Source organism: Pseudophryne corroboree, chromosome 3, assembly GCF_028390025.1.
Source record: "Pseudophryne corroboree isolate aPseCor3 chromosome 3, aPseCor3.hap2, whole genome shotgun sequence".
Lineage (NCBI taxonomy): Eukaryota > Metazoa > Chordata > Amphibia > Anura > Myobatrachidae > Pseudophryne > Pseudophryne corroboree.
Genome location: NC_086446.1, coordinates 736,845,422 through 736,871,869, shown reverse-complemented (window position 1 = coordinate 736,871,869; position 26,448 = coordinate 736,845,422). Strand labels below are relative to the sequence as shown.

Below are 26,448 nucleotides of genomic sequence, written 5' to 3'. Positions count from 1 at the left end.
TGGATGAAGTCCCCACTCTCCCGGGTGGAGGTCGTGTCCACTCCCGGAATGAACACTGCTGACAGTGCTATTACATGATTTTCCGCCCAGCGAAGAATCCTTGCAGCTTCTGCCATTGCCCTCCTGCTTCTTGTGCCGCCCTGTCTGTTTACGTGGGCGACTGCCGTGATGTTGTCCGACTGGAACAGCATCGGCTGACCTTGAAGCAGAGGTCTTGCTTGGCTTAGAGCATTGTAAATGGCCCTTAACTCCAGAATATTTATGTGAAGTGATGTCTCCAGGCTTGACCTCAAGCCCTGGAAATTTTTTCCCTGTGTGACTGCTCCCCAGCCTCTCAGGCTGGCATCTGTGGTCACCAGGACCCAGTCCTGAATGCCGAATCTGCGGCCCTCTAGAAGATGAGCACTCTGCAACCACCACAGGAGAGACACCCTTGTCCTTGGGGACAGGGTTAACCGCTGATGCATCTGAAGATGCGATCCGGACCATTTGTCCCGCAGATCCCACTGGAATGTTCTTGCGTGGAATCTGCCAAATGGGATTGCTTCGTAGGAAGCCACCATTTTTCCCAGGCCCCTTGTGCATTGATGCACTGAGACTTGGCCTGGTGTTAGGAGGTTTCTGACTAGCTCGGATAACTCCCTGGCTTTCTCCTCCGGGAGAAACACCTTTTTCTGGACTGTGTCCAGGATCATCCCTAGGAATAGAAGACGTGTCGTCGGGATCAGCTGCGATTTTTGGGATATTGTTAACCCGACTACCAACTGTTCCCTGGATCTCGCCCTTATCAGGAGATCGTCCAAGTAAGGGATAATTAAAAACTCCTTTCCTTCGGAGGAGTATCAACATTTCGGCCATTACGTTGGTAAAGACCCGGAGTGCCGTGGACAATCCAAACGGCAGCGTCTGAAACTGATAGTGGCAGTTCTGTACCACAAACCGGAGGTACCCTTGATGAGAAGGGTAAATTGGGACATGGAGGTAAGCATCCTTGATGTCCAGAGACACCATATAATCCCCTTCTTCCAGGTTCGCGATCACTGCTCTGAGTGACTCCATCTTGAATTTGAACCTCTGTATGTAAGTGTTCAAAGATTTTAGATTTAAAATAGGTCTCACCGAGCCGTCCGGCTTCGGTATCACCAACAGCGTGGAATAATACCCCTTTCCCTGTTGCAGGAGGGGTACCTTAATTATCACCTGCTGAGAATACAGCTTGTGAATGGCTTCCAATACCGCCTCCCTGTCGGAGGGAGACGTCGGTAAAGCAGACTTTAGGAAACAGCGAGGGGAAGACGTCTCGAATTCCAATTTGTACCCCTGAGATACCACCTGAAGGATCCCGGGGTCCACTTGTGAGTGAGCCCACTGCGCTCTGAAATTCTTGAGACGGGCCCCCACCGTGCCTGAGTCCGCTTGTAAAGCCCCAGCGTTATGCTGAGGACTTGGCAGAAGCGGGAGAGGGCTTCTGTTCCTGGGAACTGGCTGTCTGCTGCAGCCTTTTTCCTCTTCCTCTGCCACGGGGCAGAAATGAGGAACCTTTTGCCCGCTTGCCCTTATGGGGCCGAAAGGACTGCGCCTGATAATACGGCGTCTTCTTATGTTGAGAGGCTACCTGGGGTAAAAGTGTGGATTTCCCAGCCGTTGCCGTGGCCACCAGGTCTGATAGACCTACCCCAAATAACTCCTCCCCTTTATAAGGCAATACTTCCATATGCCTTTTGGAATCCGCATCACCTGACCACTGCCTCGTCCATAACCCTCTTCTGGCAGAAATGGACAGCGCACTTACTCTTGATGCCAGTCGGCAAATATCCCTCTGTGCATCACGCATATATAAAAATGCATCTTTTAAATGCAATATAGTCAGTAATATACTGTCCCTATCCAGGGTATCAATATTTTCAGTCAGGGAATCCGACCAAGCCACCCCAGCACTGCACATCCAGGCTGAGGCGATTGCTGGTCGCAGTATAACACCAGTATGTGTGTATATACATTTTAGGATATTCTCCTGCTTTCTGTCAGCAGGTTCCTTAAGGGCGGCCGTCTCAGGAGAGGGTAGTGCCACCTGTTTAGGCAAGCGTGTGAGCGCTTTATCCACCCTAGGGGGTGTTTTTATCGGGGGAAACCCACGCTTCATCACACACTTCATTTAATTCATTAGATTCAGGAAAAACTACGGGTAGTTCTTTCTCACCAAACATAATACCCTTTTTAGTGGTACTTGTAATATCAGAAATGTGTAAAACATCTTTCATTGCCTCAATCATGTAACGTGTGGCCCTACTGGAAGTCACATTCGTCTCTTCACCGTCGACACTGGAGTCAGTATCCGTGTCGGCATCTGTATCTGCCATCTGAGGTAACGGGCGCTTTAGAGCCCCTGATGGCCTTTGAGACGCCCCGACAGGCCCAAGCTGAGTAGCCGGCTGTCTCATGTCATCAACTGTCTTTTGTAAAGAGCTGACACTGGCTAATTCCTTCCATAAGCTCATCCACTCAGGTGTCGACCCCCTAGGGGGTGACATCACCATTACAGGCAATTGCTCCGCCTCCACATCAGTTTCCTCCTCATACATGTCGACACAAACGTACCGACACACAGCACACACACAGGGAATGCTCTGATAGAGGACAGGACCCCACTAGCCCTTTGGGGAGACAGAGGGAGAGTATGCCAGCACATACCAGAGCGCTATATATAGACAGGAAAACCACTATATAACGTGCTTTTCCCTTTATAGCTGCTGTTATTATCAAAACTGCGCCAAATTAGTGCCCCCCCTCTCTTTTTTACCTTTTTCTGTAGTGCAGGACTGCAGGGGAGAATCAGGGAGACGTCCTTCCAGCGGAGCTGTGATGGAAAATGGCGCCCGTGTGCTGAGGAGATAGGCTCCGCCCCCTTCTCGGAGGCCTTTTCTCCCGCTTTTTGGTGAATTCTGGCAGGGGTTAAAATACATCCATATAGCCCTGGGGGTTATATGTGGTGTATTTTCGCCAGCCAAGGTGTTTATATTGCTGCTCAGGGCGCCCCCCCCCTAGCGCCCTGCACCCTCAGTGACCGGAGTGTGAAGTGTGCCTGAGGAGCAATGGCGCACAGCTGCAGTGCTGTGCGCTACCTTGTTGAAGACTGATGTCTTCTGCCGCCGATTTTTCCGGACCTCTTCTTGCTTCTGGCTCTGTAAGGGGGCCGGCGGCGCGGCTCTGGGACCGGACTCCGAGGCTGGGCCTGTGTTCGGTCCCTCTGGAGCTAATGGTGTCCAGTAGCCTAAGAAGCCCAAGCTGGCTGCAAGCAGGCAGGTTCGCTTCTTCTCCCCTTAGTCCCTCGATGCAGTGAGCCTGTTGCCAGCAGGTCTCACTGAAAATAAAAAACCTAAAACTAAACTTTTTCTAAGAAACTCAGGAGAGCCTCCTAGAATGCACCCTTCTCGGCCGGGCACAAAAATCTAACTGAGGCTTGGAGGAGGGTCATGGGGGGAGGAGCCAGTGCACACCAGGTAGTCCTAAAGCTTTACTTTTGTGCCCAGTCTCCTGCGGAGCCGCTATTCCCCATGGTCCTTACGGAGTTCCCAGCATCCACTAGGACGTCAGAGAAATGTACATTCTCTAATAGGCAGAACAGGTAGATTGGGGAAATGATAGCTAATTATGGGTGCACACACGCTCAAGCTCCTCACATTACAGTCACATACAAAAACATGATTTTGTTTTGCGGCACAAAGAGGGACACATTCACGTAGGCAAATGAAAACTATCATTGAGCGTACGCAATATCTAGGTCCCAACTCCATATACCTATTTTAGCCTGATAGGTCAGGGCCGTAACTAGATGTTGTGCGGAGGGGGCACCGCACATAGGTAGGGGGTGCTATTGGCGACGCTTGTCAATCATCTGTTTTAATTACTTTCATTTGCAGCTTCCCCCCTTTTTGAAGTCTCCTGACCGCCCCTCTCTCCTACCCCGTCCCCTTCTGTCACTAATACATAGACAACATTCATGAACTCAACTTAAGATTTCTTTGTTATTCAGTCACACTGTCCTTTATTACATTTAAAGATGCTGACATACCTGAGATTCGAACCCATTGCCTGTGGCATTCCAGTCAGACAATCTATTAATTGAGCTCTGTGCCCTTGCATAGAAAGGTAGATAATTCTAAGCTAGAGAATTCTAACTATTTGAAGCTTACTTTGTACTAGAGATGAGCGCCTGAAATTTTTCGGGTTTTGTGTTTTGGTTTTGGGTTCGGTTCCGCGGCCGTGTTTTGGGTTCGAACGCGTTTTGGCAAAACCTCACCGAATTTTTTTTGTCGGATTCGGGTGTGTTTTGGATTCGGGTGTTTTTTTCAAAAAACACTAAAAAACAGCTTAAATCATAGAATTTGGGGGTCATTTTGATCCCAAAGTATTATTAACCTCAAAAACCATAATTTACACTCATTTTCAGTCTATTCTGAATACCTCACACCTCACAATATTATTTTTAGTCCTAAAATTTGCACCGAGGTCGCTGTGTGAGTAAGATAAGCGACCCTAGTGGCCGACACAAACACCGGGCCCATCTAGGAGTGGCACTGCAGTGTCACGCAGGATGTCCCTTCCAAAAAACCCTCCCCAAACAGCACATGACGCAAAGAAAAAAAGAGGCGCAATGAGGTAGCTGTGTGAGTAAGATTAGCGACCCTAGTGGCCGACACAAACACCGGGCCCATCTAGGAGTGGCACTGCAGTGTCACGCAGGATGGCCCTTCCAAAAAACCCTCCCCAAACAGCACATGACGCAAAGAAAAAAAGAGGCGCAATGAGGTAGCTGTGTGAGTAAGATTAGCGACCCTAGTGGCCGACACAAACACCGGGCCCATCTAGGAGTGGCACTGCAGTGTCACGCAGGATGTCCCTTCCAAAAAACCCTCCCCAAACAGCACATGACGCAAAGAAAAAAAGAGGCGCAATGAGGTAGCTGACTGTGTGAGTAAGATTAGCGACCCTAGTGGCCGACACAAACACCGGGCCCATTTAGGAGTGGCACTGCAGTGTCACGCAGGATGTCCCTTCCAAAAAACCCTCCCCAATCAGCACATGATGCAAAGAAAAAGAAAAGAAAAAAGAGGTGCAAGATGGAATTGTCCTTGGGCCCTCCCACCCACCCTTATGTTGTATAAACAAAACAGGACATGCACACTTTAACCAACCCATCATTTCAGTGACAGGGTCTGCCACACGACTGTGACTGATATGACGGGTTGGTTTGGACCCCCCCCAAAAAAGAAGCAATTAATCTCTCCTTGCACAAACTGGCTCTACAGAGGCAAGATGTCCACCTCATCATCACCCTCCGATATATCACCGTGTACATCCCCCTCCTCACAGATTATCAATTCGTCCCCACTGGAATCCACCATCTCAGCTCCCTGTGTACTTTGTGGAGGCAATTGCTGCTGGTCAATGTCTCCGCGGAGGAATTGATTATAATTCATTTTAATGAACATCATCTTCTCCACATTTTCTGGATGTAACCTCGTACGCCGATTGCTGACAAGGTGAGCGGCGGCACTAAACACTCTTTCGGAGTACACACTTGTGGGAGGGCAACTTAGGTAGAATAAAGCCAGTTTGTGCAAGGGCCTCCAAATTGCCACTTTTTCCTGCCAGTATAAGTACGGACTGTGTGACGTGCCTACTTGGATGCGGTCACTCATATAATCCTCCACCATTCTATCAATGTTGAGAGAATCATATGCAGTGACAGTAGACGACATGTCCGTAATCGTTGTCAGGTCCTTCAGTCCGGACCAGATGTCAGCATCAGCAGTCGCTCCAGACTGCCCTGCATCACCGCCAGCGGGTGGGCTCGGAATTCTGAGCCTTTTCCTCGCACCCCCAGTTGCGGGAGAATGTGAAGGAGGAGATTTTGACAGGTCGCGTTCCGCTTGACTTGACAATTTTGTCACCAGCAGGTCTTTCAACCCCAGCAGACTTGTGTCTGCCGGAAAGAGAGATCCAAGGTAGGCTTTAAATCTAGGATCGAGCACGGTGGCCAAAATGTAGTGCTCTGATTTCAACAGATTGACCACCCGTGAATCCTTGTTAAGCGAATTAAGGGCTCCATCCACAAGTCCCACATGCCTAGCGGAATCGCTCCGTGTTAGCTCCTCCTTCAATGTCTCCAGCTTCTTCTGCAAAAGCCTGATGAGGGGAATGACCTGACTCAGGCTGGCAGTGTCTGAACTGACTTCACGTGTGGCAAGTTCAAAGGGCATCAGAACCTTGCACAACGTTGAAATCATTCTCCACTGCGCTTGAGACAGGTGCATTCCACCTACTATATCGTGCTCAATTGTATAGGCTTGAATGGCCTTTTGCTGCTCCTCCAACCTCTGAAGCATATAGAGGGTTGAATTCCACCTCGTTACCACTTCTTGCTTCAGATGATGGCAGGGCAGGTTCAGTAGTTTTTGGTGGTGCTCCAGTCTTCTGTACGTGGTGCCTGTACGCCGAAAGTGTCCCGCAATTCTTCTGGCCACCGACAGCATCTCTTGCACGCCCCTGTCGTTTTTTAAAAAATTCTGCACCACCAAATTCAAGGTATGTGCAAAACATGGGACGTGCTGGAATTTGCCCATATTTAATGCACACACAATATTGCTGGCGTTGTCCGATGCCACAAATCCACAGGAGAGTCCAATTGGGGTAAGCCATTCCGCGATGATCTTCCTCAGTTGCCGTAAGAGGTTTTCAGCTGTGTGCGTATTCTGGAAAGCGGTGATACAAAGCGTAGCCTGCCTAGGAAAGAGTTGGCGTTTGCGAGATGCTGCTACTGGTGCCGCCGCTGCTGTTCTTGCGGCGGGAGTCCATACATCTACCCAGTGGGCTGTCACAGTCATATAGTCCTGACCCTGCCCTGCTCCACTTGTCCACATGTCCGTGGTTAAGTGGACATTGGGTACAACTGCATTTTTTAGGACACTGGTGAGTCTTTTTCTGACGTCCGTGTACATTCTCGGTATCGCCTGCCTAGAGAAGTGGAACCTAGATGGTATTTGGTAACGGGGGCACACTGCCTCAATAAATTGTCTAGTTCCCTGTGAACTAACGGCGGATACCGGACGCACGTCTAACACCAACATAGTTGTCAAGGCCTCAGTTATCCGCTTTGCAGCAGGATGACTGCTGTGATATTTCATCTTCCTCGCAAAGGACTGTTGGACAGTCAATTGCTTACTGGAAGTAGTACAAGTGGGCTTACGACTTCCCCTCTGGGATGACCATCGACTCCCAGCAGCAACAACAGCAGCGCCAGCAGCAGTAGGCGTTACACGCAAGGATGCATCGGAGGAATCCCAGGCAGGAGAGGACTCGTCAGAATTGCCAGTGACATGGCCTGCAGGACTATTGGCATTCCTGGGGAAGGAGGAAATTGACACTGAGGGAGTTGGTGGGGTGGTTTGCGTGAGCTTGGTTACAAGAGGAAGGGATTTACTGGTCAGTGGACTGCTTCCGCTGTCGCCCAAAGTTTTTGAACTTGTCACTGACTTATTATGAATGCGCTGCAGGTGACGTATAAGGGAGGATGTTCCGAGGTGGTTAACGTCCTTACCCCTACTTATTACAGCTTGACAAAGGCAACACACGGCTTGACACCTGTTGTCCGCTTTTCTGTTGAAATACCTCCACACTGAAGAGCTGATTTTTTTGGTATTTTCACCAGGCATGTCAACGGCCATATTCCTCCCACGGACAACAGGTGTCTCCCCGGGTGCCTGACTTAAACAAACCACCTCACCATCAGAATCCTCCTGGTCAATTTCCTCCCCAGCGCCAGCAACACCCATATCCTCCTCATCCTGGTGTACTTCAACATCTTCATCTTCAATCTGACTATCAGGAACTGGACTGCGGGTGCTCCTTCCAGCACTTGCAGGGGGCGTGCAAATGGTGGAAGGCGCATGCTCTTCACGTCCAGTGTTGGGAAGGTCAGGCATCGCAACCGACACAATTGGACTCTCCTTGTGGATTTGGGATTTCGAAGAACGCACAGTTCTTTGCGGTGCTTTTGCCAGCTTGAGTCTTTTCAGTTTTCTAGCGAGAGGCTGAGTGCTTCCATCCTCATGTGAAGCTGAACCACTAGCCATGAACATAGGCCAGGGCCTCAGCCGTTCCTTGCCACTCCGTGTGGTAAATGGCATATTGGCAAGTTTACGCTTCTCCTCCGACAATTTTATTTTAGGTTTTGGAGTCCTTTTTTTACTGATATTTGGTGTTTTGGATTTGACATGCTCTGTACTATGACATTGGGCATCGGCCTTGGCAGACGACGTTGCTGGCATTTCATCGTCTCGGCCATGACTAGTGGCAGCAGCTTCAGCACGAGGTGGAAGTGGATCTTGATCTTTCCCTAATTTTGGAACCTCAACATTTTTGTTCTCCATATTTTAATAGGCACAACTAAAAGGCACCTCAGGTAAACAATGGAGATGGATACTAGTATACAATTATGGACTGCCTGCCGAGTGCAGACACAGAGGTAGCCACAGCCGTGAACTACCGTACTGTACTGTGTCTGCTGCTAATATAGACTGGTTGATAAAGAGATGTCTATGTAACTATGTATGTATAAAGAAGAAAAAAAAAAAACCACGGTTAGGTGGTATACAATTATGGACGGACTGCCTGCCGAGTGCAGACACAGAGGTAGCCACAGCCGTGAACTACCGTACTGTACTGTGTCTGCTGCTAACATAGACTGGTTGATAAAGAGATGTCTATGTAACTATGTATGTATAAAGAAGAAAGAAAAAAAAACCACGGTTAGGTGGTATACAATTATGGACGGACTGCCTGCCGAGTGCAGACACAGAGGTAGCCACAGCCGTGAACTACCGTACTGTACTGTGTCTGCTGCTAATATAGACTGGTTGATAAAGAGATGTCGTAGTAGTATGTATGTATAAAGAAGAAAAAAAAACCACGGTTAGGTGGTATACAATTATGGACGGACTGCCTGCCGAGTGCAGACACAGAGGTAGCCACAGCCGTGAACTACCGTACTGTGTCTGCTGCGACTGGATAATAAATGATATAAAAAATATATATATATCACTACTGCAGCCGGACAGGTATATATTATATATTATATAATGACGGACCTGCTGGACACTGTCTGTCAGCAGAATGAGTTTTATTTTTATAGAATAAAAAAAACAACAACACACAAGTGAAGTCACACGACGAGTGTTTAACTTTTTCAGGCAATCACAATATAAGTATACTACTAACTATACTGGGTGGTCTTCTGTTTGCCGGCGGTCGGGCTCCCGGCGCTCAGTATACCGGCGCCGGGAGCCCGACAGCCGGAATACCGACAATTATTTTCCCTCGTGGGGGTCCACGACCCCCATAGAGGGAGAATAAAATAGTGTGGCGCGCGTAGCGCGCCACCGTGCCCGTAGCGTGGCGAGCGCAGCGAGCCCGCAAGGGGCTCATTTGCGCTCGCCAAGCTGTCGGTAAGCCGGCGGTCGGGCTCCCGGCGCCGGGATGCTGGTCGCCGGGAGCCCGACCGCCGGCCAGCCGTAGTGAACCCACTATACTGGTGGTCAGTGTGGTCAGGTCACTGGTCAGTCACACTGGCAGTGGCACTCCTGCAGCAAAAGTGTGCACTGTTTAATTTTAATATAATATTATGTACTCCTGGCTCCTGCTATAACCTATAACTGGCACTGCAGTGCTCCCCAGTCTCCCCCACAATTATAAGCTGTGTGAGCTGAGCAGTCAGACAGATATATAATATATATAGATGATGCAGCACACTGGGCTGAGCCTGAGCAGTGCACACAGATATGGTATGTGACTGAGTCATTGTGTGTATCGCTTTTTTCAGGCAGAGAACGGATATATTAAATAAACTGCACTGTCTGGTGGTCACTCACTAGTAAACTCTCTGCACTCTCTACACTTCTACAGTACTCCTCCTAGTCCTAAGCTCCAGTAAATCTCTCTCTCTTATAATCTAAATGGAGAGGACGCCAGCCACGTCCTCTCCCTATCAATCTCAATGCACGTGTGAAAATGGCGGCGACGCGCGGCTCCTTATATAGAATCCGAGTCTCGCGATAGAATCCGAGCCTCGCGAGAATCCGACAGCGTCATGATGACGTTCGGGCGCGCTCGGGTTAACCGAGCAAGGCGGGAAGATCCGAGTCGCTCGGACCCGTGAAAAAAAACATGAAGTTCGGGCGGGTTCGGATTCAGAGAAACCGAACCCGCTCATCTCTACTTTGTACTTTGTGAAAAAAATGATCAACATTGCGGCTGAGCAGATCTATGTAGAGTGTGGCTGCAAGGGATTGGATGTAGGGCTGCACACTACATAGGGAATACATAACAATTACCGGTGGCTGGGATCCCGGCTGTCAAGATACCACGCTGGCATTCCGACAGGCGGTCTCCTGATTGCCTCCCCTGCATAGATCTGCTCAATTGCAATGCTGATTATTTTTTACAAAGTACCAGTAGCTTCATATAGTGTTCATAGTTTTTACACAGTCTCAAATAGCTAAATGAGTAGGGTGTTTGATTAGAATGCAACAGTTTAGAGGTTTGAATCCTGGGTATGGCAATATATTGAAATGTGTTATTTAATAAAGGGTATTGTAACTGAATAACAGCGAGCTCTCAAGTTAAGTGCATGAATGTGGTATAAAGAGGATTTGTGTCCAAATACACTTTTTTGGCAGTGGTCTACAAATGTGTGTATACTATATATATATATATATATATATATATATATATATACATACAGCATATTATATGTGGGAAGGGGCATCAAAGCATGGGCTTTCTCTGGGATCAATCTTGTCATGCCCCTTCCCCACAAGGCATGTACTTTATGTCCCTATTGGAAAAATGGGAGGGGGGGGGGGGGGGGGCAATTCTCTCTCTGGCACAGGGCGTCTAGTTATGGCTCTGTGATAGCTGAACGTCTCAGTTCTTTACAATCCACTTAGGATCACGTATTTAAGGGCTGTGAGGAATACTAAGTGCTACTGGTGTTTTCATCAGAGATAGTGCTTGTACTTATTTAACCAGCCCCGTAGTTGGTAAAAGTTATCGCCGGATATCACCAATGGTATTGGCCGCCTGCCTTTCAGAGATAGCTTCCAAGGCAAAGCTTGGCCATACTATTATTTATTTATTACCAGTTATTTATATAGTGCTCACATATTCCGCAGCGCTTTACAGCGAATATTTTGTCCATTCACATCAGTCCTTGCCCCATGGGAGCTTACAATCTATATTCCCTACCAAATGTACACGCACACACATTCATGCTAGGGTTAATTTTGCTGACCTACCAGTATATTTTCTGATTACCGGAGGAAACCAGAGCACCCCGAGGAAACCCACTCAACCGCGGAGAGAATATACAAACTCCACACAATTATGGCCATGGTGGGAATCGAATCTATGACTTCAGTGCTGTGAGGCAGTAATGCTAATCATTACACCGTCCGTTCTACACCACTATCACATATGTTATAACATTTATCTACTTTGTGCTTTTCTAATACTAGTACTACTATTATTATTATTATTATTTTTTTATATAGTGAAGTTGTTTCTGCTTTGTTCCGCATGGAAACCATCCTCTGTTAATCCTGCGTCTTCTAGTAATTCTGCCTTTGTATTCCCGCATGGCTCTGTATTTCTTGCAAAGCTAAACCCCCTTCTCATGTTCAGTTTCTGTACTGTGTTTGAAAATGTAAACCTCTGTATCATGTTTGTACTCCCTGCTAAGCGCCTTTGGTCCTCTTGGAGAAATAGCACTATATAAATAAAATTATTATATACAACAAGGGCCCTCATTCCGAGTTGTTCGCTCGTTATTTTTCATCACATCGCAGCGATTTTCCGCAAACTGCGCATGCGCAATGTTCGCACTGCGGCTGCGCCAAGTAAATTTGCTAAGAAGTTTGGTATTTTACTCACGGCATTACGAGGTTTTTTTTTCGTTCTGGTGATCGGAGTGTGATTGACAGGAAGTGGGTGTTTCTGGGCGGAAACTGACCGTTTTATGGGTGTGTGTGAAAAAACGCTGCCGTTTCTGGGAAAAACGTGGGAGTGGCTGGAGAAACGGGGGAGTGTCTGGGCGAACGCTGGGTGTGTTTGTGACGTCAAACCAGGAACGAAACTGACTGAACTGATCGCAGTGGCAGAGTAAGTGTGGAGCTACTCAGAAACTGCTTAGAAATTTCTATTCGCAATTTTGAGAATCTTTCGTTCGCAATTCTGCTAAGCTAAGATTCACTCCCAGTAGGCGGCGGCTTAGCGTGTGCAATGCTGCTAAAAGCAGCTTGCGAGCGAACAACTCGGAATGAGAGCCAATGTTTATACAGCTGGTATCACATGTTCAGCAATGTTTTGTACTGTAAGGAGAGTAATTTTGTACGGTAAATTATCACGGGTAGTTGTCTCACCGCGGGCTATCCAATTAGCCCAGATAAACCCCGATGCTGGCACTTCGGGATTATGCGATAACTGCCCCTTTTACCCACGTGCCGCGAAAATACATAGGTCTGCAGGACCTATGTATTTTCACATGAAAAATGGGTGTTTTTCGCGAGAGATAATTGGATAGGGGTGAAAAGGGAAATCACGAAAACACCAGTTTTTCGCGACTGCGGCACTATAGTGGGCAATTTGATACCCCTATGCCTTTTTCATTTTTATTTCTTGTTTTGTTTTTGTTTACACTTTTGTTTACACTGTTTTGCTTATGTGTTATATAATGCGCTGCAAATCCCTTGTGGCACCATATAAATAAAGGATGATGATAATAATAATAATAATAATAATAATAATAATAATAATAATAACAATAACATTATCATTTCAGACTCATTTTCACAGGCCACCCTAGATAAGTTTCTATAGCTTTTTAAGTAAGTAAGTGGTTCCCAAACTGTGTGGCGTGGCACCCTGGGGTGCCATGGGGTATTTGCAGGGGTGCCTTGGACTGGTGGTCCAGGACCTATTCAAATTATTTATGGTCAATGTAATAGGCAAAACCAGTGTTGGAGCTGCCAATTATAAAACATGTGGACAAATAGAAGCAAATCTTACCCCTCACCACATCATTAACCTAAGGATGACATAAATAGAATTTACTTAATTTAATATTTTTTTCTAAATTTCTCAATAAGAAACAAATTACCCAGGCCCATCTTATTTCAAAGGCCTGTGGGAGCCAGGCAGTGGCTCGAGCTGATGTTGAATGGGACAAATGCTCCCCTTTGCAGTTTGAGGAATCATGCATAGTTCTTTGAATTGATTCCTTTTGGAGATTTAGACACGCCCCCTCAGTATAACCCAGATACGCAGTATGTATCGATGGTCCTGGTCTCCAACCGGATATTGTTTTACATTAACCGATTGAAACGCTATGATGCTGCAAGTCTGTCACAGTCTTTTCTAGTGTTATTGACAAAAGTGTTCCTGATAAACCTATCCCACTTGGAATGACTCTGGCTCCATCTAGACTCTGCCGTCGCCGCTATTACTCTTTCCACAAAACAATCCAAAAGGTTCTGGTGGTTCCGGATACATCAGGGCTAGAACAATGTGACGCTACGGCTGTCATGTGTTTTGGCTGCCGAGTAGTCTCCAACAATTGTTGTCATCAACTCACAGCAATCTTTGCCTTTTAAATGACCGTCCAGAGTCTGATGGCTTTTCCAGACATACCCGCTTCATTTAGCACACACAGAAAGGACTGATGACACTATTGCACCTTTCTGCCCCAATAACCTGAAGGTGATGAGTGCCAGCCCTGTATAGAATTGTTCAGCAATGGGCTTTGCACTGTCCCTAAAAGGGTTAAGCAAATTATGATGCGGTCTTCGCCAATATTGATTGGTGCAGAGTTTTATTTATGGCGGAGGTCTGTTGCTTCATCCGCCTGCACGAACCATCGCACTCTACACTCGCCCTATGTATGTTGTTACATGTTTTATATCATTTATTTTAGAATCTTATCAAACAAATCTTTTCCCTCTGTTTAGTTTGACAGGTTTCCTGTAGATAAATGTTTAGAGGTTCTCTGCAAACCTATAAAATGAGAACTTGTGTAATTACAGGAAGTACGTATATTCTACACGAGTGGGCAGGGTGGGACTGGCCCACAGGGGTAACATCCGGTGGTTGGTTCTAAAACGGAGTGGGAGAAGGGACCTTCTGACGTCACTAGGGGAGGAGACACGTCACCAGGGGGAGGAGTTATGGCCGAACCGGGTACCCGAAAAGTACGCTCGCCACACTTCGGGCTCGGTGGCTCGCTCCGCTTGCCACCTGATTACTAAAGGTAATAGTTGGTGGTGTGGATAGTAGAGGAACTATCCCGCTGGCCTAGCTCCTCCCCCTTGTGTTGTGGCTTCTTCCCCTGACGTAAAAGGTCCCTTAGGTCACTTGAATCTAGCATCAACCAACATCTGGTAGGCCCCATTGCATGACCACACCTCTACACATTGGCCCGTACCGCTGCATTCTCCTGGTGGAAACTTCATGCCCCAGTCCGACACTGCCAGTAGTGCTTAACACATTGATTTTAGCTGCAACTTAATTTGACAGTTCCAAATAAATGTATATACAGTATGAGTATCTTGGTATATATGACAATGTAGTACTACAGTATGTGGAACCCCCCAAAATGTTCTGGGACCCTGCTAGTTGCTCATCTTTCCTCTCTGCTCTATTAGAAAAGCCACAACTGATGTTCATTAAAAAATTCCAAGATACTAAAAAAAGCCACTGGGCCTGTTTCTGGCTGGCATATAATTCCAAGTGTTCCGATTCCGAATATGGGGCCTGATTAATTCCTGGTCGCTGCTGTGCGTTTTCGCACACCGGGCGATCAGGTACTAACTGCGCATGCATCTGCACCGCAATGCGCACGCATGTCTGATAACAACAAAGGGCATCGCCGGTCAGCGACGGGATGGTGCGAAAAATACGATCGCACGGGCGTTCGCAAGGCGATTGACAGGAGGCCATTTGTGGGCGGCAACTGACAGTTTATTGGGAGTGTCTGGAAAAACGCAGGCGTTCCCAAGCGTTTTTATGGAGGGTGTCTGATGTCAGCTCCGGCCCCGATCAGCCTGTTCTGATCGCACTGCAGGAGTAAGTCCTGGGCTGCGCACACACTGCACACACTGGATTTTCGCAGCTCAGTGTACACATTAGATTGCACACTTGCACGGCGAATTTAGACTCCCCCTGGAGGCGGCGACTATCTGAATGCAGGACAGCAAAGTAAGTAGCTCAGCGATCAGGTCTGAATCACCACCCTGGCCAGATTGATTTTTAGCAAATTGCCAATGTGTCACGGATTGCATACGCACTTGCAAGTGATTCCGAGTTCTATGTATCTATGTTGCTTCTCACTTGCGGCTTGTTGGGTGTTACAGGGTAGCAAGGGAACACTAACTGGGTGTTCGCACCCAGCGATGTGAATAAGACGCATTGTCAGTGTGAAAGACTCTTTGCGCTGGCCGAGTCGCACGTCATCTGTGCCACGAATCATCACGTACGGAGGCACGATGAGGAAGGATGCATCTGTACAGCCGCTACATCGACAGCAATAAAGTAATAGCTTCTAATTAGAATTTAGATGTCCTGCCTGCTCAGATGCCCCTAGGCATTTGCCTATAATGCCTATGTCTAGGGCTGGTTCTGGTCAGAGTGGATCTACTTGTATTGGCTATATAATGTCTAAGCGAATAAGGGACAGATCACACTACTGAATGAGAATAAGACGCATAAGCAGACTACACTGATTAAAATGATATATGGCATGACTATACTCTGTGTGTGACTGCAGCTGTATCCGCATACAAAATGTTACATTACAGTGTCAGTTGAAAACACTGTAACATAGAACTTCATATGCAGATACAGCTGCATTCACACACAGACTATAGTCAAGCCACATATAATTTTAATCAGCGATGCATTTTTGGGGCACAAGATGCATAAAAATACGCTCAGGTGTTAGCGCGACAGGAAGAGCTGTTTAACATGACTGCAGCAATGATAAAGGAGGACGCATCAGTAGCTTTATTGCATCTGCAGTGGCCAGTACAATAACGTTTTTTATTCATCGTGGCGCAAGGTGTGCAGCAGCGGGCGGCTAGAAGACATAAAAGAAGGTAAATGTGATGGCTGGAGAGACACTTGTGTGGGCTGAGGCTCTCACATAGGAAGGGTAAGGGTTCACGGGCGACAGACAAAATCTTGCCTTGGGCACCAAATTGGTCAGGGCTGGCTCTGATTCTTTGTGACCTACATAGCAGCTCCGAGGAGGAGCCGTGAAGTGGCGGTACTCCCAGCCAGTGAAATATCTGCCTATGCTTCATACTTGCATACCTCCCAACTGTCCCGATTTTGGCGGGACAGTCCCGTTTTTCATGCTCTGTCCCGCTGTCCCACCCGCGGGGCAGTTGGGAGATCCCCCCCTGTCACTCGCTGCTCTGATCAGAGCAGCGGTGAATAGATGCTGTGCAAATGCTCACAGCGTCTATTCCCCGACAGAGAGGGACGGGGGCATGGCCAGCAGCTCACTGAGCACTGTCCATGCCCACATAGTAACAAAAATGGGGGCGTGGCCTTTCGATCGCGGCGCTTGCTGCAAGGCCATGCCCCCTTACCGCAAGATCATGCCCCTTTACCGTGAGTCCACGCCCCCAAATTTGGGCGCGCAACTCCGGCGCGCCTGACTGTCCCTCCTTCAGTGGAACAAAAGTTGGGAGGTATGTACTTGTGGAAGCTCTCCGTGGCTGACTCTGTGGACCTTCGGGGCGTAACGGGTAAACAGAGTGTCCGTAGTTTGCTGTTTACTGAAACATTCACGAGACAGGTTTTTGCAGAAGTCAGCAATGAAAGTTAAGCACTAAAAAAACAATTATCAGAGTCATTAGAAGAACACGTCTGCAGGCCTCCTATATAACAGCAGTGTCAATTAATCTGTCCACATTTTCATTAAGCAATTAAACGATGCTCCCGCTAAATTTATGATCAGTGGTAAAGGTTTTCCAATCAGACCTGTTTACTAATGTCCCATTCAACGTACTGTACAGTTCATACAATCAAAATAAAAATAAAAAACCCATAAGATATTACAAATGGTTTTAGGCACAGTGTAATGTACGTGGCAGCCTCAGAAAGCATTATTTATTGCAGAACAAGCAAAAAAATATTAGACCTAAAACATTTCTGGTGTTGCTGCGTGCTCTATAACTGACAGCGGGCAGCAGGCAACCCGGGGGACTGGATGCGGTTCTGGGAAAAGTTTATGTTGTAATTTGTCCCCCGGGTCTCCTCTTCCACGCTACTCTGACATTAATGCACCAGAACAGAACATTCACACAGTCTGGTTGCATTGTGATCGATGACTGCCTAGTACTTTCTTTACTCTGAAGCTAGCAGTTACCTTACAGTTGTTTGGTCTCATTATAAATACAGCGCAAGTACACCGTGAATAAGGATCTGCCTTACAAGTCATGGGGAACATGTACTAACCAGCGATAAAAGTGGAGAATTGAGCCAGTGGAGAAGTTGCCCATGGAAACCAATCAGCTGCTCTGTATACTTTTATAGTATGCAAATGATAAATGTTACGTCAATGCTGATTGGTTGCCATGGGCAACTTCTCCACTGGCTCACTTCTCCGCTTTGATCACTGCTTAGTACATGTCCCCCTACAGTACTCCACTGTTGGATCTGAGGGAATTGTGGGGAGATGTATCAAACCGAAAGAAGAGGTTTGCCCATAGGAACCAATAAGCTTCAAACTAACATTTCTCAAGTACTATAAAATGCTAGATAGAATCTGATTGGTTGCTAAAGGCAACTTCTCCAACTGTCCTCTTTAGAAGGTTTGAGACATCCCTCCCCTTTAAATGTTTGCACTACTATGGTAATATGGGATGCGTTCAATTTGCCCGCTATCGGGATCCCGGCGGTCAGGATACCGACGGTGGAATACAGACGGCTAACAATGATGCCAGCCAGAATCCCGGCAAATCAGGATTATTCCCACTCATGAGTGTCATCGACACCCATAGAGTGGGAATAGATCCGACCCCGCAGCGAGTCCGCAAAGGGGACTCTTTGCGTTCGCCCCACTACCGGCATTCTGGCTGGCGGGATAACGCTGTCGGGATATGGACAGTCGGCATCCTCCCTGCCGGTAAATTATCCTGGAACCGGTAATATGCCTACACAATGCATGGCGTTTGTTCCTTTAGGGTGGCATACCCTTTAAACTAAAAATATGCAAAGATATATACATTTACTTTTTTGACTTACCAACACCACGCCTCCGGACTTATCTGCCGTACACATGCTCATGATTGGCGCCATGCCAATGGTTGTGCCTTGGAAATACACCCCGCTGGAAAAGAGAGAAAGAGGACAAGCGGCTTTATTCAGTGTTTCCAGTATCACATATGGAGGACGCTGCTATGTAATTCTATTGGTTATGCTGCAGAGAAAACGTTTCATTATTCACACTGAAACTCCTGGAACGGAAAGACAAGTCATTTCTGCAAACTCCCATTAGCATCGTGCTGTCACTGTTTTCATTTGAATATTTGTCACAGCCATAATAAAAGCACTGAGGCAGAGGCATGGGCACAGCTAAGCGGGAGGGAGCTGCCAGACAAGCGTCCTGTCTTAATGCTAACTGCTCGTGTCTCCCAGCATCACTGAGGGAGCTTTCATACAAAGTTCAGCAGCTCTAAAACCGCATCAAAAAAATCACTCAGAGCTCAGAAGACATACGTAGAAGAAAGTGCCTGCAGACTGCTGGCGGAATGCGTCTACGGCCATCACCTGCTGCCTGCAAGGTTTCCCCATACCTATTATGGCAGTAGTACTAGTACCACCACGATACCTGCTCTATTACTGTCGTCACAGTCATCAAAATAACTCATTAAATAAACCAATGTATAAACATGTTTTTCATTTTTTTTAAATAAATATTTTCACAATAAATGTATTTTATTAAATTTTTTTCACATTAGTGGAACTGAAACCCAATTCTGGCCTCTGAGATCCAATTTGCATGCATTATTTCAAAACCTTTAAAGCTTTGATTTGCAAAGACCTGACCAAAGTACACAGATGCACAAGAGACCCTCTCATCTACCAATCACTGTACCCTGACTTTACGGTGGAAAGCAGAAGCCACTGTGCACACCTTGCTACTCTCTATTTTCTGAGTATTGCTGACTCTCTCACCCCTGTTCACTGTTTCAGGGACACATGGGAAAACAGAAGTACAATAGGTGTAGGCAATCTAGTATTACTTGCCTATAAATGGAAACATTAGTAATACCGGACTGGTACCCAGGCCCACCTCAGCGATGGGTTCATTTCATGATATCATGACAATACTTTGCACTTTACATCCCTGCCGTCTAGTGGAGCTGCACCCCAGGGATGGATCTAGAGTTTTTTTTTTTTTTTAGGCTGGGAGCTGTAAGACTTAATATAGACACTTTCCTTTCTATTCCTAACTCTTGCTATGTCCAGGCTCGGACTGGCCCACAGGGGTACAGGGGAAACCACCGGTAGGCCCCACTGCCTGGGGGGCCCTCCTCCTCTAGGGATCAGGTTCTAGACCAGGCCTGGCCAACCTGTGGCTCTCCAGCTGTTGTAAAACTAAAAGTCCCATCATGCTTTGCCACAGTTTTGCTATTAAGGATTGCTAAAACTGTGGCAGGGCATGCTGGGATGTGTAGTTTCACAACATCTGGAGAGCCACAGGTTGGCCAGGCCTGTTCTAGACGGTGCACTTGAATTATATATTATACATACAGTATGTTACCTTATACTGCACAGGATTATGATCTATTCACTACAGTACATTGCTGTAATTAATCTGGCACATTATCATGCATGCAATAGCATTAATTACTATATAAAATTATCAATGAGTCCAGACCAGGTACTCTATAATGGTTAGCCAAACCTCTGTGGTGGCTGGCCAGACCCCCTTTGGAGGCTGGCCACACCTCTAATCATGGTCCCCTACCACTGCATACCCCCGCTGGGCCCTTCATGCTCCAGTCCGACACTGGCTATGTCCATATTCTTACAATACAAATATAATTAAAATAACATACAAGTGAACATCATTAAATACATACATCAGAGCATATCCTGCAGGGGAATCAAATTCAAGACCACATGTGCCACAGACAGACATTTAACTTGAGAGCTATCTGTAATTTTGTAGTAAGGGCTTACACCATTGTAATGATAACCTGCTATATCATACAGGCAGACTCACACAAAGGGGGTTGTTGTTAGCAAACCAAAGTTAGCAATCGGGCAAAACCATGCGCACTGCAGGTGGGGCAGATGTAACATGTGGACAGAGAGTTAGATTTGGGTGGGGTGTGTTCAAACTGAAATCTAAACTGCAGTGTAAAAATAAAGCAGCCAGTATTTACCCTGCACAGAAACAATATAACCCACCCAAATCTAACTCTCTCTGCACATGTCATATCTGCCCCACCTGCAGTGCAACATGGCTTTGCCCAATTGCTAACTTTGGTTTGCTAACAACTCCCTATTTGTGCATGTTTTTTGTAAAGCAGCAATCATTTACAAGGCAAAACCAACCTGGTTTTGCCTTGTAATTGAATGCTCCTTTAAAGAACAGGCCAATTCGCACAAAGTCCAGCATCTCCACCAACTTGGAGGCTATTACATTTGGCCCCATGTTTCTGACAGTAATGCTGACATGAATTCAAGGGGAAGGGAGGCCATGGAAATTTGCACACAGGTTTGCTCTTGTCCATAAACGGTCCTGCGAGTAGGCAGCATTAGGAACGGCCATTGGTGTAGCTGCTATCAAAGGCTGCCAACTACGCAGTGGATGACCATCAATGGTTTTCACAACTAATTGTTATCCCTGTTCTCTCACTGACTGGCTCTTGGGCCAATCAGAACATGGGGCAGGGCTTCACAAGTGTTGGGGCGGAGCTATTTGCCGTGTCCCAGACCTCATTAAAAAAAAAATATATATCTGGTTATTTCCATCGATGGAGGGAAACCATCTGATTCTCCCCCAACAATGTGAAAAGTATTCTACATCGGTCATAAACCATCAGTGATAGATGAGTTGAGCAGATCAATACATAAACATATTTAATTCATAATAAAATTCAATAAAACATCCATGAAATTAGATAAATAAAAGAATAAATAAAACCCTAGAAAAGGGTGTATGGCATAACTCCCAATCACATTTAACTGAGAAAATGGAGGAGGTGATAGGACCAGTTCCTATATAAAGAGTCCCCTTCTGCGTCCAAATGTACCAATAGGATAGTCTGTTATTAGCAATAGTTACCACAGATGATCAAGGATTATTAAGCGGCTCTGCGCTCCGCAGTATTGCAGTTCCTTGGTGTAGTGGTGAAAAAAAGAAAATCCTCAATTCAAGTGGTATTCCTCCAGCAAAGGTCCATGAGGTTCAATGAAGGGGACTTGGTTCAGGTCCTTTGTCTCCAAATGTTTGTAAGTCCAGGGAGTGATGCAGGAGGAGCAGCTCACACCGTATAGCGCTAGAAATCTCTTTGTTGCTATTTTATCGTATAGCGCTAGAAATCTCTTTGTTGCTATTTTATCGTATAGCGCTAGAAATCTCTTTGTTGCTATTTTATCGTATAGCGCTAGAAATCTCTTTGTTGCTATTTTATCGTATAGCGCTAGAAATCTCTTTGTTGCTATTTTATCGTATAGCGCTAGAAATCTCTTTGTTGCTATTTTATCGTATAGTGCTAGAAATCTCTTTGTTGCTATTTTATCGTATAGCGCTAGAAATCTCTTTGTTGCTATTTTATATGAGGTCTGACCAACCTCTTCTTTTAGCTGCTGTGCTGAACCTCCCCAATCAGCGCCTGGAGAGAATTACCTTAGGGTAGTTTTTTCTTTTTTCTGCACAAACCATCAGTGACACTGGCGTTTCTATAATGGGTGCGGTGAACACGGGCCCCTGGGTCCAGGTGGGGCCCACACCGCACTCATTGCATCCATTTTAATACTTACTTTTCCGGAGTCCAGCGCCGGGAGCTGTTATCGCGCCGGAAATCGCAGCCAAAATGTCCGCCGCGCATGCGCGGTGGCCAGATTGGTCTCCGGATCATGGCGGGCGCCATGTTTCCGGAGACCTGCTCATGCGCAGTAGACTCCGGCACAGTGCTAGAGTCTACAGCGCCGTGCAGAGGAGGGGGCCCACCCGGAGGTGCATACGGGCCCCCTCCTCTGTAGAAACGCCCCTGATCAATGATATTGGTCATCGCTAGGCAGCATCAGTATGGAATGCTATGGATTTACAGCAGCTCTTGGGGGATGCAATGCAGCTATTGGGCTCAGACTATAATAGTTCATCGTCATCTAGATAGCAACAGTGTTCCTCGCCTTGTTTTGGTGTTGTATTCATTATTAATGAATGCCAGAGCAGTTAGCAATATGCCACTGGCCAGGCTTCTCTAATTATAGGGCATTAATCAGATAAATGAATATCTTACTCACATAATCAATACATGTAAGCGGTCTAATCTCAAGTGTGAAATTATTAATATAATGTATTGACTTCTGAGAAATCATTGATCCACTCAATTTACTTGTGAGTAAGTGCAATGATTTCTCCAGTTACTGTCACATACGTCAGATATCGAATGACACTTCCAATCTGTGTTACGGTGTGGGGGAGCGAGTGTATGGAAGTGTGCTTGGACAGCGATGGGCACCCTGTACACTTCAAGGAGCACACATTACCATCAAGCTCAATAATAAGTTCTGTGCACTTTTACCCACACACATCATTCACTCTCTGACTGTGCTGCACTCCGTCCTCTTAGGATATGACTCAAATGCCCCAATCACGCTAAACTTCAATAGCGGTCAGCATAGACGCAAAACACGAGGAATGAGCCTGGGATGCAGGTGAATGGTCAGCAGGCCACTGGAATTCCATGGGCCACCTATTCCACGTCAAAGGCTTAGGAGCTACGGTGCCACGCTTCTTTGTTTTGTGGTGCGATGCAGTTCTCTCAGTATATGAGGTCCAGTGAAGGTAACTATTATGTGGCTAAAGAAATAGCAAAAGGTAGCCACCATTTCACTAGAAGCTAGTCAAATCAGCATGTGATACCCCTTTCACACATAAGAGCCGGAAATTTAATGACTCCAACCCGGATCTTAGCTGTAAACAAATGAGCCAGAGGTGCCTGGGAAAAATGTAAATTTATTAATTTTCTTTGGTATGCACATAACATATTTCTAGGCATCCAATCAGCAACAGTCAGAGCCAGATTAGGGGGGGCCACAGCTGGTAAGTACCCCCCTCCCCCACCCCAATCTAAAAGGGCACCCCATCGCGCACCACAGATCGGACCTTAAACACCGATCTGCAGTGCCTCAATAGCAGGCGCTAGAAGTCGTCACACTGACAGCGCCGAGCCTGCTATGTGCTGTGATTTCAGTGACCGCCCGGATTTCAAGCCTGCGCCGGCTCTCTGACTGGCCGTGCGGCTTGAAGGAAGGAGCCGGCCAGGGGGAGGAGAGGAGATGGCGGGCAGCCGAGCCGGAGCCACACGTGATTGAACCGGCATATGTGATTGTGTGTGGAGGAGCATGCTGCAGTCAGTGCAGTGTATGGAGCCAGTAACTTCGACCTAGAAAAGTAAGCCAGTGTTTTTGTTTTTTGTCATCAATTACATATATGTATATATATATATATATATATATGTGTGTGTGTGTGTATATATTAGTGATGAGCGGGTTCGGTTCGTCGGAATCCGAACCCCACCGAACTTCACCCATTTTACACGGTTCCGAGGCAGATTCGAATCTTCCCGCCTTGCTCGGTTAACCCGAGCGCGCCCGAACGTCATCATCCCGCTGTCGGATTCTCGCGAGATTCGTATTCTATATAAGGAGCCGCGCGTCGCCGCCATTTTTCACTCGTGCATTGGAAATGATAGTGAGAGGACGTGGCTGGCGTCCTCTCAGTTTTATTCAGGTGGCTGCAAATATCTGTGCTCACTGCTTTATTGTGGGGACTGGGGACCAGCAGTATTATATAGGAGGAGTACAGTGCAGAGTTTTGCTGACAGTTACAAACAATTGAGGTTAGGCTCTCAGCGCTGATCCCAGCATTAGAAGTGGAAATATATAAATAAGCACCGCTTTAGAAGTTGTTTCAGGGGTTTCCCATAAGTGTCTCTCTCCTTTCTTATAGACTGACACTTACTTTTTAACCCCTTGAAGCGTTCATCAAAAGGTTTCTTTTTAAACGTCCCTGATTCCTTCAATCACGTTCCCACTGTCAAGACCCGACTCAGCGCATCAGCAGTGATACAGACACCCTGAAGATATAAAAATAAGAATTTACTCACCGGTAATTCTATTTCTCGTAGTCCGTAGTGGATGCTGGGGACTCCGTAAGGACCATGGGGAAAAGCGGCTCCACAGGAGACTGGGCACAACTATAAAGAAAGCTTTAGACTACTGGTGTGCACTGGCTCCTCCCACTATGACCCTCCTCCAGACTTCAGTTAGGATACTGTGCCCGGAAGAGCTGACACAATAAGGAAGGATTTTGAATCCCGAGTAAGACTCATACCAGCCACACCAATCACACCGTATAACTCGTGATACAACACCCAGTTAACAGTATGATAACAACTGAGCCTCTCAACAGATGGCTCAACAATAACCCTTTAGTTAAGCAATAACTATATACAAGTATTGCAGACAATCCGCACTTGGGATGGGCGCCCAGCATCCACTACGGACTACGAGAAATAGAATTACCGGTGAGTAAATTCTTATTTTCTCTAACGTCCTAAGTGGATGCTGGGGACTCCGTAAGGACCATGGGGATTATACCAAAGCTCCCAAACGGGCGGGAGAGTGCGGATGACTCTGCAGCACCGAATGGGCAAACTCTAGGTCCTCCTCAGCCAGGGTGTCAAACTTGTAGAATTTAGCAAACGTGTTTGACCCCGACCAAGTAGCTGCTCGGCAAAGTTGAAGAGCCGAGACCCCTCGGGCAGCCGCCCAAGAAGAGCCCACCTTCCTTGTGGAATGGGCTTTCACCGATTTAGGATGCGGCAGTCCAGCCGCAGAATGTGCAAGCTGAATCGTACTACAGATCCAGCGAGCAATAGTCTGCTTTGAAGCAGGTGCACCCAACTTGTTGGGCGCATACAGGATAAAGAGCGAGTCAGTCTTTCTGACTCCAGCTGTCCTGGAAACATAGATTTTCAGGGCCCTGACTACGTCCAACAACTTGGAAGCCTCCAAATCATTTGTAGCCGCAGGCACCACGATAGGTTGGTTCAGATGAAACGCAGATACCACTTTGGGGAGAAACTGGGGACGAGTCCTCAATTCTGCCCTATCCATATGGAAAATCAGATAAGGGCTTTTACATGACAAAGCCGCCAATTCTGATACACGCCTGGCCGAAGCCAACAACATGACCACTTTCCACGTGAGATACTTCAATTCCGCGGTTTTAGGTGGCTCAAACCAATGTGACTTTAGGAAATCCAACACCACGTTGAGATCCCAAGGTGCCACAGGAGGCACGAAAGGGGGCTGGATATGCAGCACTCCCTTAACAAAAGTTTGAACTTCAGGTAGTGAAGCCAGTTCTTTCTGGAAGAAAATCGATAGAGCCGAAATCTGGACCTTAATGGAACCCAATTTTAGGCCCATAGTCACCCCTGACTGTAGGAAGTGCAGGAAACGGCCTAGCTGAAATTCCTCCATTGGGGCCTTCCTGGCCTCACACCACGCAACATATTTTCGCCATATGCGGTGATAATGGTTTGCGGTTACTTCTTTCCTAGCTTTAATCAGCGTAGGAATGACTTCCTCCGGAATGCCCTTTTCCTTCAGGATCCGGTGTTCAACCGCCATGCCGTCAAACGCAGCCGCGGTAAGTCTTGGAACAGACAGGGCCCCTGCTGCAGCAGGTCCTGTCTGAGCGGCAGAGGCCATGGGTCCTCTGAGATCATTTCTTGAAGTTCCGGGTACCAAGCTCTTCTTGGCCAATCCGGAACAATAAGTATAGTTCTTACTCCTCTTCTCCTTATTATCCTCAGTACCTTTGGTATGAGAGGAAGAGGAGGGAACACATAAACCGACCGGTACACCCACGGTGTCGCTAGAGCGTCCACAGCTATCGCCTGCGGGTCTCTCGACCTGGCGCAGTATCTTTCTAGCTTTTTGTTTAGGCGGGACGCCATCATGTCCACCTGTGGCTTTTCCCAACGGTTTACAATCAGTTGGAAGACCTCTGGATGAAGTCCCCACTCTCCCGGGTGGAGGTCGTGCCTGCTGAGGATGTCTGCTTCCCAGTTGTCCACT

At 47.0% G+C, this 26,448-nt stretch overlaps 1 protein-coding gene across 1 annotated transcript in view; it reads right to left on the bottom strand.

The window, feature by feature from the left end:
- Window positions 1-26,448, bottom strand: part of ADAM12 (ADAM metallopeptidase domain 12) — a 925,560-nt gene that overhangs the window by 328,818 nt on the left and 570,294 nt on the right. Inside the window, exon 10 of the mRNA XM_063962227.1 lies at window positions 18,361-18,445. Coding sequence (XP_063818297.1) covers window positions 18,361-18,445 — 85 coding nt within the window. The remainder of the gene's footprint in view (window positions 1-18,360; window positions 18,446-26,448) is intronic.